This window comes from Entelurus aequoreus, linkage group LG22 (assembly GCF_033978785.1).
Source record: "Entelurus aequoreus isolate RoL-2023_Sb linkage group LG22, RoL_Eaeq_v1.1, whole genome shotgun sequence".
In the NCBI taxonomy this organism is placed as follows: domain Eukaryota; kingdom Metazoa; phylum Chordata; class Actinopteri; order Syngnathiformes; family Syngnathidae; genus Entelurus; species Entelurus aequoreus.
The window spans coordinates 20,059,336-20,076,979 of record NC_084752.1 but is presented as its reverse complement, the minus strand read 5'-3'; the positions used below and the strand labels follow the sequence as shown (position 1 = coordinate 20,076,979).

The window sequence follows — 17,644 nt, the reverse complement described above, 5'->3', positions numbered from 1 at the left end:
ACGGAGAAGTCAAACAGGACAATACTGCCATCTAATGGATAGCCACCGGAACACTGAAATTCAAGTATTTATTTATTTTTTCTATGTAAATAAAATATATATATATATATATATATATATATATATATATATATATATATATATATATATTTATATAAAAAATATATATATATATATAGCTAAAATTCACTGAAAGTCAAGTATTTCATACATATATATATATATATATGAAATATATATGAAATACTCGAGTTGGTGAATTCTAACTGTAAATAACCACGCCCCCAACCGCCCCCCCCAACCCCCCCCCCCAACCAAAAAAAAGTTAAAAGACAATTAATAATACATAATGTACATAATAATACTCTGACTTGTTAAGTGGTTAATTGTAAAAAAGGAAACAGAGGGACAAGCGGTAGAAAATGGATGGATGGAAACAAAGTGGGTGTATTACACCAGGCACCATCAAAAACACTAAAAAACTAAAACATTGAAGGTGAGGTAGATGGGCCCACACCGATACACTTTTTCAGGGGGTTCAGAATTCCTGGCAACGGCCCTGTCTGCATATATGAAAGCCAACACGCTAAATTGAAGTGTATCAGCTTTGCGTGTCCTATCAAGTCTGCACGTTTTAATACCTGTACCTGTACCTTTAGTACAGAGGTGCCCAAAGTTTAAGATATTTGTGTTTCACGCTTAAAATGGCTTGTGTTTTTCCTCGGCCCATTAGCACATTTTCACTTTGGTCCTTGAAGGCAAAAAGGTTGGGCATCCCTGCTTTAGATCAGGCCCTAACTGTTAAGATGGTTAAATGGTTTGTTCTAGGTTTGTTATGGGTCACACTCCTGCTGCCTCTCAGTCTGCTGTGCGCTCGGTTGAGCGCCCCACGGGCGTTCCCCATCAGCTGCAGTCGAGCCTCCGCGCGGCTGCGATCGCTTTGCAATCAACGCACCTGCCCGTGATGAGCTACCTGCCTTCATAAGCCAGCGTGTCTTGAGATCCCAAGCCAGAACGTAGCTTCTCGTACCCGTACACTCCCCGTCGCCCTTCCTCGTCGTCGAGCTGTGTGTTTCGTCTCCCTGCATCCCCTCTGGTCTTCTTCTTGCCTCTCTGGACTTCGACCTCACGCCTGCCCACCGACCACGACACCTCGCTCCAGTCCTTGACCCTCCGCCCGTCTATTGACTTCTGAGCCTGCTTTGACCTCTTTGGAATTCCGCCTCAAACTCAACACAAACCATCAACACCCGCTGGTAACAACTTTCATATAGTTCACTCACATAGTCACACTGTATATATTTGGATCACACACACACCTCACGCACATTTTCTGCTGTCAATAAATACGCTGACAGCTAAAGATGTCACTGTCTCACCGCCGTCTTCTTCTCCCGCTGCGCCGTCACAAGGTTAACATCTACAGGGTTTTTTATGCTTTTTTTTGCATCAGACATGAAAACAATTAGGACAAATGATAGAATTCCTACCCTTCATCCGTCTCATTTATGATGTCACAAATCTCCATGTTGAGCCCCCAGTCCTCTGACTGCAGAACGCCACTGGTCGCTCGCTCTATAGACAAACATGGAAATAAGAATAACATTGCAAACATTCAGTGATGTAAACTGAAACCGTCAATTTAAACTTTAATCATTATGCACATTAGAAATATTTGTATATATTTGATTTACACAAGTAATAAATAAAAACATGCACAATGTAGAGTTTGTCCATAGGTGTGAATGTGAGTGTGAATAGTGGTTTGTTAGTAAGTCTGTGATACGATTCACACACAGCCAATCATTGTCACTAGCAACGTTTTATGAGTGTATTTTGCTGGTTTGCTTATAGCTGCAGAGTTAAAAGAGTTCAATGCTGCATGCTAACTCTTAAAACGAACCGACATTCCCAAAAACACAGTTGTGCTTATTCCAATGTCATGTATTGAGAAAGTTAATATGCAGTTAATATGAAATGCAGTTACTAGATAAGATAAATGCTAATAAAAACTATTTCATGATGTATTTTACAGACAAAAAGTTGTACGGTTTATTCCATGCTTGTGATACAGCACACATCTCATTGTGCAAAATGCGACTGTTTTAAGGTCAACAAAATGTAATCTCTGAAAGAGGTACATGTCTCAAGTTTTTCCCAAACAGGACCCCCACCCAGACATTCATTATACAGCTCATGAAAAACAACATTTGTTATTTTCATTGTCAGTGGGCCAATTCATTTATATGAGAAAATATAATAATGGAAATGACTGCCCTCATTTGATTACTGTAATAGAACATTTAACTTGTTGTGATGTCAGGTTTGGGACAGGTGTGTGATGCTGGTGTGGGGAAAGTAAGTCTAATGTTGCTCACATACTGTATGCGCCAAGGAATGTTCAGGAGTGTTGTGCATTAAAAATTAGGAGTAACATTGGTCCACACCGCGCGTGGTTCGTGCTTCCCATGCATGGTTCTTCCTAATCAGAATTAAGGGAGTGTAAGTGGACTCTAGCAGGTTAAGGATACCCCAAAAAGCACATGTTTGGACACCAGAAAACATGTAAGAAGATGGCATTGAATGGTAGGTGACCAGTCGAGGGTGCACACCATCAAATAACCTGCAGCCATTCTGTCACGGCCCGGGCGCATGCCAATGTGCACTCATCTGTGCGCTCTGCTGATTGCGCCTCCAAGAGTGCACCTGCGCGCGCCACTCCTGCTGAGGCTGCGCCGGTGCACAGCTGCAAGCAATCACCAGCAATCAGTGCACCTGAAGCTGATCATCAGGACCACCTTCATAAGCCTGCACAACCTGTTATCCCGCGCCAGAACTTAGCTACTTGTCCTGTACAGTAAGCCGTATACATGCTCTAGGCCTTACTGCTCTCTCTGTGTTTTCTCCTCCGTGTTTCATTGTGCGTTGTCCCGTGTCGTGTCGTTCCTGCAGCAAACCTCCCTTCCCGTGTGACGAGCTGTGTGTCTCGTCTTCCCTGTTGTTCCTCTCTGGTTCTCTGGCTGCCCCTCTTGGATGTCGATTTCCCGCCTGGACACGGACCTCTGACGCCTCACTATCGCCCTGACTAACAGCTTGTCTCACGGATCTTCGAGACTGCCCTGCCCCTTTTGGACTTGCCTCTCGCTCAACACTCCGGTAACACTCTACAGCTAATCTCCACACATAGACACACACACACATACACGTTTAGAATTTTTACACACTTAATTTATTATTTATATATATATATATATATATATATATATATATATATATATATATATATATATATATATATATATATATATATATATATATATATATATATATATATATATATATATATATATATGTATGTATGTATGTATATGTGTATATATATATGTATGTACAGTATATATATATATATATGTATGTACAGTATATATATATATATATATATGTGTGTATATATATATATATATATATATATATATATATATATATATATATATATATATATATATATATATATGTGTTTGTATTAGGGCTGCAACAACTAATCGATTAAATCCGATTATTAAAATAGTTGCTGATTAATTTAGTCATCGATTCGTTGGATCCATGCTGTTTTTTTTCAATAAAATACTGGATAGGATAGAAATGTAGTTTGTCTATTTTATCCGATTATTAATCGATTAATCGAAGTAATAATCTACACATTAATCGATTATCAAATTAATCGTTAGTTGCAGCCCTAGTTTGTATGTGTGTGTGTATATATATATAGAGCTAAGTACTATGCCCTGTTGTCTGTGCCATCTCCTCCTACTGTACACATAACACATTTCTTATGTATACAAAAAAACCGGTCAGAAAGTTATTAAATAAATAGTTAACAGCAGGATACAATCCATTAGAGGAGACTGACCTGATCATATAAATAAAAGAACAGGAACATAGAAACCTCCATCCAGCCATCCATTTTCTACCGCTTATTCCCTTCGGGGTCGCGGGGGGCGCTGGAGCCTATCTCAGCTACAATCGGGCGGAAGGTGGGGTACACCCTGGACAAGTCGCCACCTCATCGCAGGGCCAACACAGATAGACAGACAACATTCACACTCACATTCACACACTAGGGCCAATTTTTAGCGTTGCCAATCAACCTATCCCCAGGTGCATGTGTTTGGAGGTGGGAGGAAGCCGGAGTAACCGGATGGAACCCACGCAGTCACGGGGAGGACATGCAAACTCCACACAGAAAGATCCCGAGGCCGGGATTGAACTCACGACTACTCAGGACCTTCGTATTGTGAGGCAGATGCACTAACCCCTCTTCCACCGTGCTGCCCTACATAGAAACATTTCCCTGTATATTATATAAACAAAGCACATAGCATTTGTATCTTAACAATTGAGAACTCAGAGCCAGCTTTCTCCAGCCCTCACGTGTTCCTCATAATCTCCTTCATTCCTTTCACCCCCAACACGTCTCAATGCCATTTAGTCTCTTTGCTCTCATTGCGTCGACTCCCCCCCTCCCACTTCTACTTCCACTTCTCGGCTCCGTGCACTTCATGTGACAGTCAGCTGCTCCTGTTCGCCTCAGAAGCCGCACTGACATTTACGTGTGAGAAAACGAGCGAATGAGAGAGAAAGAAAGGGTTAAGTATGGCGTGCAACACTCGGTCCCTAATTAAATGGGCAGATAATGCTTTTTGTTTCCGAGCTTCACCTGCTGGCTTCAAGCTTTTAGGGGATGTGAAGACAATTATCAGACCGCCATAAGCACATATTTCTTGTATGACTGGACACAGCCCTTACAGTATGATGACACTCATTTTTACTTTTCTAACCTTTCCACTCTCTTTGTCACAGATGTGGGAATGTGTTTCCCATGCATCACTTTGTGAAGTCAGAGGTCACTGATGTTGACCTAAGAGAGGGTTCATGGGCACATACTCTTTATTTTGAGTTGATGATCTACCTCCATTTATCTAAGCATTATAAAAACTTTGCTGGAACAGGAAAAGACCTTTCCATAAACTCAAAGAAAGTTAGAAGCATCAAATTGTCTAAAATAGAATCAACCATCTGATATGTAATATAACACCAAAGCGTGTGTCTTTAAATTTTGTAAGGAATGGTCTGTTATGGCTGCCTTCAGAGGGTTACTTGTAACAGTGAATAAAATATGAATATATGAATGAAATTAGCTTATTTCGTGTGATGAATTTAATGGCACAGATTATACATATTAACTATCAAACACACACACACACACACACAAAAAGAAAAAGAATGACCGATAAGGGAATAGGCTGAAGCCAAGGCTTCTATTTGCCTATCCTATACATTCACTGAAAATTAGATTGCTTTGAACATCAATGTTCAAAAAAATCAATAGGATGGAAGTAATGGTTGCTATATTTTGTAATTGTCCATTATTTCACCTTTCAAGGCTTTCTTAGACATTAACAAAGAACTCCATGTCTTCAATTCATCACTAAGCTTGTTCCACCATTTAACTCCTAAAACTGAAATACATTTGTATTTCAGTTTTACTTACTTTACATATTTCAAAAATCAATATCCCCCATACATTATAGTCTTCTCTTCTTAATTAAAATAACCTGAGAATACAAGCTGGAAGGCTGTTGTTGTTTACTCGAAACAATTCCCATTGTTTTAAAAAACACAATACCTGAAAATGTTAACACATTAGAACTTATAAATAATGGATTGGTAGGTTCATAGTAGCACACTTTGTGTGTTATTCTAATTACCCTTTTTTGAAGTTTAATTATTGGGTGTATGTTTTTTTATAAACATTTCCCCAAACTTCAACACAATATGTTAGATAATGAAAAATAAAAGAATAATATAACATATGCAGACATTTCTTATTCAGCATGTGTCTTACATTATAAAGAATAGCAATGGATTTGGATATTTTTTCCTTTATATATTCAATCTTCTGTTTCCAACATAATCTATGATCAATTATTATTCCCAGGAACTTAGTTTTATATACTATATCAATTTCCACTTGATTTAATTTTAATTTTGCTTATACATATACAGTATATGTATAAGGATTATATGGCACAATAGCATTTAATTATATATTTTTAATGTAGATTCTAAAATAAAAATAGGCAGCTCAAGTCACCAGAATTTTCCTGTAAAATGTACAGGTTTTTATTTTTTTTACAGCATTTACTGTAAATGGAAAAATTGTACTACAGGCCACAGTTTTTGTAAAGGTAAAATTATTGTGGCTGACTGTCAGTTTGTTTTTACAGTGCACAATTTGATGGATTAATTTTACCCAAAAATGTTCAGAATGTGTAATAATATATTTGTTGAATTATTAGATAATATTAACGTTTATAAAATATGCAATTGTATGCATTACATTTATTTATTTTTGTCAAAATGGAGTGAATGAATACGAAAAGATCAAATACTTTATTGACGCGTATTATATCCGGTCTTTTTCGCAGGCTATATAAAATGATGTGGCTGGCCATATATGCACCCTGTGCCTTGGCTTTGTCACCTGTAATCTTAAACTTTTGGATCTAAGGGCCCAACTTTTCCACTACACAGGGGCCCACTCAAATATTCACACTGAATTAGTAATTTCACACTTGATCTTAATCATATTCAATAGTTATATCTAACCTACTTACAGTTTACAACCTTGTTAATGATTTGAAACCATGTGTTAATCACAGAGAATATTCATTTTACACATAAAAATTAACGCTTAGGTCAGGCTGATTAGATAAATACGTACTAACCAAATATAAAACATAAGAAGCAACTCATAAATAACTGATATACATTATCCATCCATCCATTTTCTACCGCTTTTTCCCTTCGGGGTCGCGGGGGGCGCTGGAGCCTATCTCAGCTACAATCGGGCGGAAGGCGGGGTACACCCTGGACAAGTCGCCATCTCATCACAGTGATATACATTATGTTGTGCTAGAATAAATTAACTCAATAATAAATAATATGTTTCTTAACTAAACTGTCAACAAAAAATAAAGTACAAATTAAAATACAGCTTTAGTCATAATATTTGCACTTAAAAAAACTCCTTAATGACTTTAGCTCCAGATTTATTATGTTTATTTGATATTGTCATTACTGCCACAAGTGGTGGAAAAGTGTATTACAATTGAGTACCGCTGCCAGTTGAGAAACAAATATTTTTTTTAGCGCCCCTTAAGGGTGCAATCACGGCCCAACGATAGAATGATTAAGAAACACTGATCGAGTGTAATATAATTTAAGATTTTTCATGGTTGAAACTAGACATGTGCCGATCGAAAAGTATGTGATCGCCATTGCTAATCAATGCTTTTTATTGCCAATCACAAACACTCATCCCTTTTGGTTGACATTGTGTTTGTTCTTAGTCCAGATTATTATGCGTCTTCATAGACCAGGAGTCGGCAACCCAAAATTTTGAAAGAGGCACATTGGACCAAAAAAAAAAAAAAAAAAAAATCTGTCTGGAGCCGCAAAAAATGTAAGGCCTTATATAAGTGTTATAAAGAAGGCAACACATGATGTGAGTGTCTATATTAGCTATATTAGCCTACTATCAAAATGACTATGTGTCGCAGGCAAATGCAAATCTTTGTTGACAGAAATGTGGAAATGTAATATTTATTCTACACATTTTTACAACATTAGAAAACATTACTAAAACGGTAAAGATGTGTGTGTTCAAGTTGAAGGAAACGGAAACTACAAATAAAATGACCTCAAATATACCTAAAATACGAGGCATAATGATGCATTATGTACATACAGCTAGCATAAATAGCATGTTAGCATCGATTAGCTTGCAGTCATGCACTGACCAAATATGTCTGATTAGCACGCCACACAAGTCAATAACATCAACAAAGGTCACCATTGTGGATTCACACACAGCATAAAACGTTTGATGGACGAATAGAGACAAAGAAGGAGTGGCATAAAACACCTCTTTCTGTGGCAGCATCAAGGAAAGTTGTACATGTGAACAACCTACGGTGCGTTCAAGGCCTTATGAAAATAGGACAAAATGGCGCGCGCCAAATACTCTCATCAGTAAACGATATTCAAACAAAAAAATATGTTTTTTTTTCTTATCTTTTGCCATTTTCATACATTTTTGAAAAAGATCCAGGGAGCCACTAGGGCGGCGCTAAAGAGCCGCTTGTGGCTCGAAAGCCACGCGTTGCCGACCCCCGCCATAGACAGTGTGGTGACGCTCCGCTAAACTAATAATAATCACCTGCAATACAGCAAATACACTGCATTTCTTAGTATCTTAAGTATCATTATCAAGTAGGATTATCACTGGAGGATGAGGCCGAACAAATTACACACGGAGGAAAATAATTAAGGATGTAGTTTAAATATAGTATAATGTTGATATTGTATAGTTTATATGTTATATTGTAGCACTCACAATACATCAATTGGAAAAGAATTACAGTTAATGCAAGTGATCGGTATCGGCCGAACTTACTCATGGAGGACTTTAGGCGTCTTATGTATGTACGGAGGCCCGGAATTGTATGAGAATATTTTGGGGCGGTATAGTTCGGTTGGTAGAGTGGCCGTGCCAGCAACTTGAGGGTTCCAGGTTCAATCCCCGCTTCTGCCACCCTAGTCACTGCCGTTGTCTCCTTGGGCAAGACACTTTACCCACCTGCTCCCAGTGCCACCCACACCGGTTTAAAAATGTAACTTAGATATCGGGTTCCACCACATCCCACCTCCCCGGATTGTAATTAATCAAATGTAAATATTCAAATGTATATACTTGTTCTTATGCTTTCTGAGCTCACTATGTTCACTGCTCGCTGTACATATCCTACCAAGTCAGACCTACACTGTTTCAATGTCCATTTCTCAGATGATATTATTGTTGATGACTGAAGTGCTGATATCCAGTAATTGATTAACGTTGAAAAACTTATTGGGGTGTTACCATTTAGTGGTCAATTGTACGAAATATGTACTGTACTGTGCAATCTACTAATACAAGTTTCAATCAATCAATCAATGAATGCCTTACTGAGCCTATGGTGCTGTTAAGTTATTGTGGCTCAATTTGCCTTCATTTTTTTTATTTTAATGTATTATTATTTAATATATATTATTGTTTTAGTTGCTTAAGAGATATTCCTGGCTCTGAATTTGCTCATTGCTATTTTTTTGTTTTTGTGCATTATTTGTTGCTGTCATCATTAACGAACAGGTTACTCATCAGTTACTCAGTACTTGAGTAGTTTTTTCACAACATACTTTTTACTTTTACTCAAGTAAATATTTGGGTGACTACTCCTTACTTTTACTTGAGTAATAAATCTCTAAAGTAACCGTACTCTTACTTGAGTACAATTTCTGGCTACTCTACCCACCTCTGAATAATTCAATGTATATACTCTGATGATTAACTTGTGTGATGACTGTATTATGCTGATAGTATATATTTATACCATGAATTGATTAACGTGGACCATTATATATATATATAATATATATATATATATATTTTTATATATATATATATATATATATATATATATATATATATATATATATATATATATATATATATATATATATATATATATATATATATATATATATATATATATATATATATATATATATAGCTAGAATTCACTGAAAGTCAAGTATTTCTTATATATATATATATGAAATACTTGACTTGGTGAATTTTAGCTGTAAATATACTCCTCCCCTCTTAACCACGCCCCCGCCCCCAACCACGCCCCACCTCCCGAAATCGGAGGTCTCAAGGTTGGCAAGTATGGGTGTTACCATTTAGTGGTCAATTGTACGGAATATGTACTGTACTGTACAATCTACTAATAAAAATCTCAATCAATCAATCAAATCACTATGTAAAGCGCTTTAAGTCACTAGAGAAAAGCGCTATATAATTCGTATTTATTACACTTTTTTTTTATCATGTATCTCGCCCCCTGCTGGCGGTGGCAAATACTGCATAGATGATGTTGGCACATCTGCTTGAGTGAAAACTCCTAACATTGGTGAAGTGTGTTGTCACTCGGACACAAAGCCTGCGTCGTGTGATTGGTTTATCAACTTTTATGGACTTTCATGCCAAACGTGCGTATAATATAACACCACATTTAGCCCCGCAAGGCATTAGACACAATACTATTATTACTACCCGTGTTGTAAAATAGGAAGCGGCATTGTCCTTGCTAAACTTACCGATTCTCTGACCCACAGGTGTTGAAAAGGCGTTTCCAATAAGAAACTCCATCGCCTCCCCGAGCGAAAACATCCCGTTTAGTTGTCAAATATGAACTTTGCGTTCCAAAGTCTACTGGAAAGAGTCAACAAAGCGCTGCAGTGGTGGCGTCTTCTTCCCTCCGAGGCGCACTTACGGTCACGTGAACACGCGCGCACGCGCACACAGGAAGTGTGTTCAGAAAATCCTGCGAATGCGGAAGTAAAGGGTTGTGCGACTGCTACGCTAAAATTGATCAAGTAATGTTGGACATGTCAAGGCCTGGGATCCGAAATACACATTTTAATGTTTTAAGTTTGTCAAATGTCGCATTGAATGGCCCACGTATTTGTTTTTGGCGCCATCTCGTGCCTCTTTGGAAGATCGCAGCGTAATCATTTATTTTCACAAGCACACGTGACCAACACGCAAGGTACCCTGGGAAATTAGAAAAAGGGAAACAAACCTACGTAACACTTCGCTGACGTAGGCAACAGCGGCTGGGAAAACAACAGCAGTGATTTTAAGCAACTTCAAGTTTTTATTTCCATAAATTTTAGAAATTTGACACAGCAATGCCAATTAATTAAACGAACTCCTGTAAGAAATTATGCATTATGCATCATTATACAAAACAGTTGTATTTTTGCATTATGACCACAAGATGGCAATATTGAATATAGTATTGGGTAAAAAGGAAATAGATGGATAGTACTTTATTGATTCCTTCAGGAGAGTTCCCTCAGGAAAATTAAAATTCCAGCAGCAGTGTACAAAATTGAGATCGAATTCAAAAAGTAAATAATGGGTGTATAAATGGAAACAAAATAGAAAAATACTACAATAGAATACAAATAAAAAGCAACAATGAGAATAAAAATATAACAGTAAAATAAGAATATAACAACAGAAACTAGGCAGTAGTGACCATTAGACTTAGACTTAGACAAACTTTAATGATCCACAAGGGAAATTGTTCAACACAGTAGCTCAGTTACACTGATGGAAAGTGTAAGGATGAAAAGGACAATGCAGGTATAAATAGACTAATATAGCGATAAAAAAATCTAACATATATATACGAATGTATACATAATATGTGTACAGAATAATATATATACATATATTTTATATTATGTCTATAACATATATACAATATATACCAATGACCATGTACAATATTACAGTATATACAGTATATGTGACAGCAGCAGCATAAAATAGAGAGTAGATCCAGCAGGAAATAGAAAATAGACATTATAAACATTATAAACAAAGAGAAGTAGCTAACATGTCAGGTGTCAGGTAATAGGCCGATGTCATCTATTGCTGTATGGCGAGTGATTATACAGCTGGATGGAGTGTGGAATGAAGGAGTTCTTGAATTGCACAGTGCGGGAAGGAAGTTGAAGGAGCCTGTTGGAGTATGAGCTCCGCTGTCCCTTAATTGTCAGGTGGAGTGGGTGGGCAGGATTGTCCGTGATGGCGAGCAGTTTGTCCAGTGTCCTCCTGTCCCTCACTGACACAAACGCCTCCAACTGCGTGCCAATAGTTTGGCCGGCTTTCCGGATCAGTTTATCAATCCGGTTTGAGTCCCTTTTGCATGTTATTAAAAAGTATTGCACTGTTATTGTTTTGCATCCCCTGTCATCCCAGAGAAGAGTTGTACAGTCTAATGGCGTGTGGGACAAAAGAGATTTTTAGTCTATTAGTCCTGCACTTGGGATGAAGCAGTCTAGCACTGAACAGGCTCCTCTGGCTACTGATAACAGTATGCAGAGGGTGACTGGCATCATCCAGGATGCTCACTAGTTTTTCCACTGTCCTCTTCTCTGCCACCGTCACCCAGTGAGTCCAGTTTTATTCCGATCGTAGAACCGGCCCGCCTGATCAGTTTCGCCAGTCTGGAGCTGTCCTTCTTAGATGTACTGCCCCCTCCAGCACACTACGATGTAGTACAGAACACTGGCAACCACAGACTGGTAGTACATCCACAAGAGTTTTTTACATATGTTGAAGGAGTGCAGCCTCCTCAGGAAGTACAGCTTGCTCTGTCCTTTCCTGTACAAGTGGTCCGTGTTAACAGTCCAGTCCAGCTTATTGTCCACCCACACCCCGAGGTACTTGAATGAGTCCACTGTCTGTACCTCGACTCCCTCAATCACAATTGGTTGTGACCTTGGACTCGACCTCCCAAAGTCAATGACCAGCTCTTTGGTCTTTGACGGATTGAGCTGCAAGAGGTTCCTGTGGCACCAGACAACAAAGTCCCTCACGAGCCTCCGAAACTCCTCCTCTCTGCCGTCCTTGATGCACCCGATGATGGCTGTGTCATCCGCGTACTTCTGGATGTGACACAGCTCTGAGTTGTAGCAGAAGTCAGCGGTGTACAGCGTGAAGAGAAGAGGGGCCAGCACTGTTCCCTGCAGTGCTCCGGTGCTGCTGATCACAGTGTCAGATGTGATGTCCTTCAGTCTGACGTACTGTGGCCTATCGGTGAGGTAGTCTGAAATCAAGGCAACTAGGCAGGGGTCCACTCGCAGTCTGTCCAGCTTGTCCTGGAGAAGGCGGGGCTGGATAGTATTAAAGGCACTCGAGAAGTCCAGGAACAGGGTCCTCACAGCGCCATTTCCCTTATCCAGGTGTGAGTGGGCTCGGTGCAGCAGGTAAAGGATAGCATCCTCCACACCAACGCCTGCCTGGTACGCAAACTGCAGGCTGTCCTGGGCATGTTGCACCTGTGGTCTGAGGAGGCTGAGAAAGAGCCGCTCCATTGTCTTCGTTATCTGAGAAGTGAGCGCCACTGGTCTGTAGTCGTTCAGCGCACTGGGGCATTCTTTTTGGGAACTGGAACAATGCACGACCTCTTCCAGACGGTGGGCACTCTCCCCAGCTGCAGGCTGAGGTTGAAGATCCGCTGGAGTGGTTCACCCAGTTCTGCAGCACAGGTCTTCAGGAGTTGGGGGCACACCTTGTCTGGGCCTGCTGCTTTCCTAGGCTGTAACTTCCTCAGTTGACCTCTGACTTGGTCCGCAGAGATGACTAATGTCTGCGTAGAGGTGGTGGAGGGGGGTGCTGCCATGGCTGGGAGGGAGGTGCGTTGAGGGGAAAAGAAGAGGGGGTGGCTGTGATAGGGAGTGAGGGGTGGAGAGGACACGGGCTGGTTGAACCGGTTGAAGAAGCTATTCATCTCATTGGCCCTCTCTATTGTCCCCCCAACAGCTCTGGTCTTTGCCTTGTGGCCTGTGATGGTTTTCACACCTTCCCAGACCTCCCTCATGTTGTTCTGCTGCAGGCTGCAGCTTCTGCTCCAGCTTCTTCCTGTAGCTGTCCTTAGCCTCCTCACGCGTCGTTTCACCTCCCGCTGTGCTGCTCTCATAGTCAAAGTTGACAGCATAAAAGTAATGGAGGGTCATGTTATTTCTGCATTGTTGGATTAAATGTTAAATGATTTTAAATAGATTTTCTGTATGGTTACGTAGATGCCACTTGCCACAACATTCATTAATTAGAAATAACCCAAGCACACACAAAAAAAGTTAAATCAAGGGTGTTCAGACTTTGTCCACCAAGAGCCCGTCTATCCATCCATCTTTAACCACTACTAAGTAAAAAATCAAAACAATATATATATATATATATATATATATATATATATATATATATATATATATATATATATATATATATATATATATATATATATATATATATATATATATATATGGGCAGCACAGTGTCACAGGGTTCAATCCCCGGGCTCAGGATCTTTCTGTGTGGAGTTTGCATGTTCTCCCCGTGACTGCGTGGGTTCTCTCCGGGTACTCCGGCTTCCTCCCACCGCCAAAAACATGCACCTGGGGATAGGTTGATTGGCAACACTAAATTGGCCCTCGTGTGTGAATGTGAGTGTGAATGTTGTCTGTCTGTGTTGGCCCTGTGATGAGGTGGCGACTTGTCCCAGGGTGTACCGAATGCAGCTGAGATAGGCTCCAGCACCCCCCGCGACCCCGAAAGGGACAAGCAGTAGAAAATGGATGAATGGATGTACATATATATAAACATGTTTATATATATACAAATACATGTATCCATCCATCCATCCATTTTCTACCGCTTGTCCCTTTTGGGGTCGCGGGGGGTGCTGGAGCCTATCTCAGCTGCATTCGGGCGGAAGGCGGGGTACACCCTGGACAAGTCGCCACCTCATCGCATATACAAATACATGTATATACCAGAATCAGAATCAGAATCAGAATAGTTTTATTGCCATTGTTTGAGAACGGGTTCACAAACTAGGAATTTTTCTTGGTGCAAACGTGCGACATAAAACACATATTTGGTATAAAAAGAGCTGTGACTGAGCTATCAGATAGACTTAGAAGGGATTCAAGGAATTCAAGGAGCTGCTGTTAGGAGTTCTTGTTCATTTGCCTGATGGCCGAGGGGAAAAAACTGTTCAGGTGGCGGGAGGTGTGGGTCTGGATGGAGCGTAGTCTCCTGCCTGAGGGGAGAGGGGAGAATAGAATAGTGTGTATATATATATGTATACACCCCAAATGCGACCCGGAAAGGGACAAGCTGTAGAAAATTAGAAAATATATATATATATTAGGGCTGTGAATCTTTGGGTGTCCCACGATTCGATTCAATATCGATTCTTGGGGTCACGATTCGATTCAAAATCGATTTTTTTTCTATTCAACACGATTCTCGATTCAAAAACGATTTTTTTCCTGATTCAAAACGATTCTCTATTCATTCAATACATAGGATTTCAGCAGGATCTACCCCAGTCTGCTGACATGCAAGCAGAGTAGTAGATTTTTGTAAAAAGCTTTTATAATTGTAAAGGACAATGTTTTATCAACTGATTGCAATAATGTAATTTTGTTTTAACTATTAAATGAACCAAAAATATGACTTATTTTATCTTTGTGAAAATATTGAACACAGTGTGTAGTCAAGCTTATGAGATGCGATGTAAGTGTAAGCCACTGTGATACTATTGTTCTTTTTATTTTCTTTTTATAAATGTCTAATGATAATGTCAGTGAGGGATTTTTAATCACTTCTATGTTGAAATTGTAACTAATATTGATCTGTTGTTGATAATATTCATTTTTGTTTCACTACATTTGGTTTGTTCTGTGTCGTGTTTGTGTCTCCTCTCAATTGCTCTATTTATTGCAGTTCTGAGTGTTGCTGGGTCGGGTTTGGTTTTGGAATTGGATTGCATTGTTATGGTATTGCTGTGTATTGTTTTGTTGGATTGATTAATAAAAAATAAAATAAAATAAAATTAAATAAAATTAAAAATAAATAAATTTTAAAAAATAATCGATTTTTAAAAAATGAGAATCGATTCTGAATCGCACAACGTGAGAATCGCGATTCGAATTCGAATCGATTTTTTCCCACACCCTAATATATATATACATATACATACAGTATATATATGTACATATATACATCAGTGTTTCCCATAAACTGCCAAGATACCTGTGGCGGTGGGGGCATGGCTATGGGCGTGGTCACAATGACATCATCGAGTAATTTGCATAATGTACTACAATTATATGATTTTCTCTAAAAAGGCTAAAAAAATGTATACTTACTAATTAATAATAACAGTTTTGTTTTAAACGTCCATCCATCCATCCATCCAATTACAACACTTTATGTACATATTTATATACAGATTTGAACAATAAGTTATTCACTGAAATATATTTATTAATTGTGGTTCTTACAAAAAATATATCTTATAAAATATAAAAGCTAAAATGTCTCTTAACGCTCTGCCCCTTTAATTAGTGCATACTAAATAATTTAACTTTAGCCTACTACTACAACCATATTATTTACCAGCAACATAAAGTGAAACAGAGGCAGAGGTGTCCTGCCACAGTCAGTAACAAATAAACAGAAAACAGTAGTGGTCAAATACAAATAAAGCAACAAGAGAAGTATCCTACACTTCTCTTTTGTAAAGTAAATCTGAACAGCCTATATGGGCATCTACATCAACTATTTGATTTGCCTGAGAAGCTGGACAGGACCAAAAAAAAAATAATAATAATTTTTTTTTTTTTTTTTGTTCAATTTGTGGCGGACGTAATTCTTTCGTGGCGGGCCACCACAAATAAATGAATGTGTGGGAAACACTGTACATACATACATGTACATATATATACATGTTTATATAGTACTATAATACACCTCATGGTGCAATCTGGACACATCATCAGTGATTCTCCCAGGGTCATAGGGTGTTTCGAGTCTTAATCAAACACCCACACCCGGGCGACCCAGCCGAGGGTGATCAGTCCTTCGACTTGTGTCCAGGTAGCGCACTACACCACGCATCCCCCTCCTCAACCAGAGCCAACGTGAAGCCTTTTCAGACGCTTCCAAGATGTTTTTTATGGCTCTTCGCCTGTGCAGTCCACAAATCCCAAGGAGCCCCAGGACCCGGTGTAAGGACTTGCCTGCATAACCCCTGCAGCCCACCTCAATAGGCTCGCAGCGGGCCTTCCACCCGTTCCTCCGGCGGTGTAAGGACTTGCCTGCATAACCCCTGCAGCCCACCTCAATAGGCTCGCAGCGGGCCTTCCACCCGTTCCCTCCGGCAGTCAGCCACAAGATCTGCATATTTCGCCCTCTTCCTTTCCTGAGCTTCCTCCATTCTGTCCTCCTAGGGGACAGTTAGCTCAAGGAGCACCACCTGCTTGCTGGTTCCAGACATCAAGACCATGATGATGACTGGGAATCGCAACTGCCTTCCTGGGTCAACCAAGAGCTGCCAGTCCCTTGCTGTTGTTAGCAGGCCCCTTGGGTCTTCTTGGAGGGTTGAGGTTTCTCTCCTGCTCAGACAAAGGTAATTGTGCTCTTGGTTGGATGTTGCCGCTTACTGGTGTTGATGCCAGTGCAGATGGTGTCTGCTATTGCCCGCAGGACCTTGTCGTGGCACCACCGATACCTGCCATCTCCCAATGCCTTTGAGCAACAGCTGAGGATGTGTTCTAATGATCCTCTTTTCTGACAGAGCTGGCACACAGGTGCGTCTATCAGGCCCCAGGTGAATAGGTTAGCAGGGCTTGGGAGGACATCATAAACTGACTGGACCAAGAACTTAAACTGGTGTGGCTCCGCTTTCCAGCATACTTGCCAACCCTCCAGAATTTTCCGGGAGACTCCCGAATTTTAGTGCCTCTCCCGAAAATCTTCCGGGACAACCATTCTCCCGAAAATCTCCCGATTTCCAGCCGGACAACTATATTGGTGGCGTGCCTTAAAGGCACTGCCTTTAGCGTCGTCTCTCACCTGAAAAGGAGACTATTGTATATGTCTCCGTTATCC

General features: G+C 39.8%; 1 protein-coding gene across 6 annotated transcripts in view; it reads right to left on the bottom strand.

Moving 5' to 3' along the window:
* LOC133639450 (target of Myb1 membrane trafficking protein-like) overlaps window positions 1-17,644 on the bottom strand; it is an 862,139-nt gene that overhangs the window by 17,563 nt on the left and 826,932 nt on the right. For 2 of the 6 annotated variants that reach the window (XM_062032744.1, XM_062032745.1), the window contains exons 1-2: window positions 10,264-10,461; window positions 1,491-1,575 (exon numbers count right to left, since the gene is read on the bottom strand). The exons of 1 other annotated variant lie outside the window; for it this stretch is intronic. In XM_062032744.1, the coding sequence (XP_061888728.1) occupies window positions 1,491-1,575; window positions 10,264-10,336 (158 nt within the window). In that variant the 5' untranslated portion in view covers window positions 10,337-10,461. Of the gene's footprint in view, window positions 1-1,030; window positions 1,250-1,490; window positions 1,576-10,263; window positions 10,462-17,644 lie in introns of those variants that run through there. 3 more of the 6 variants (XM_062032746.1, XM_062032747.1, XM_062032749.1) reach the window with 2 other exon arrangements.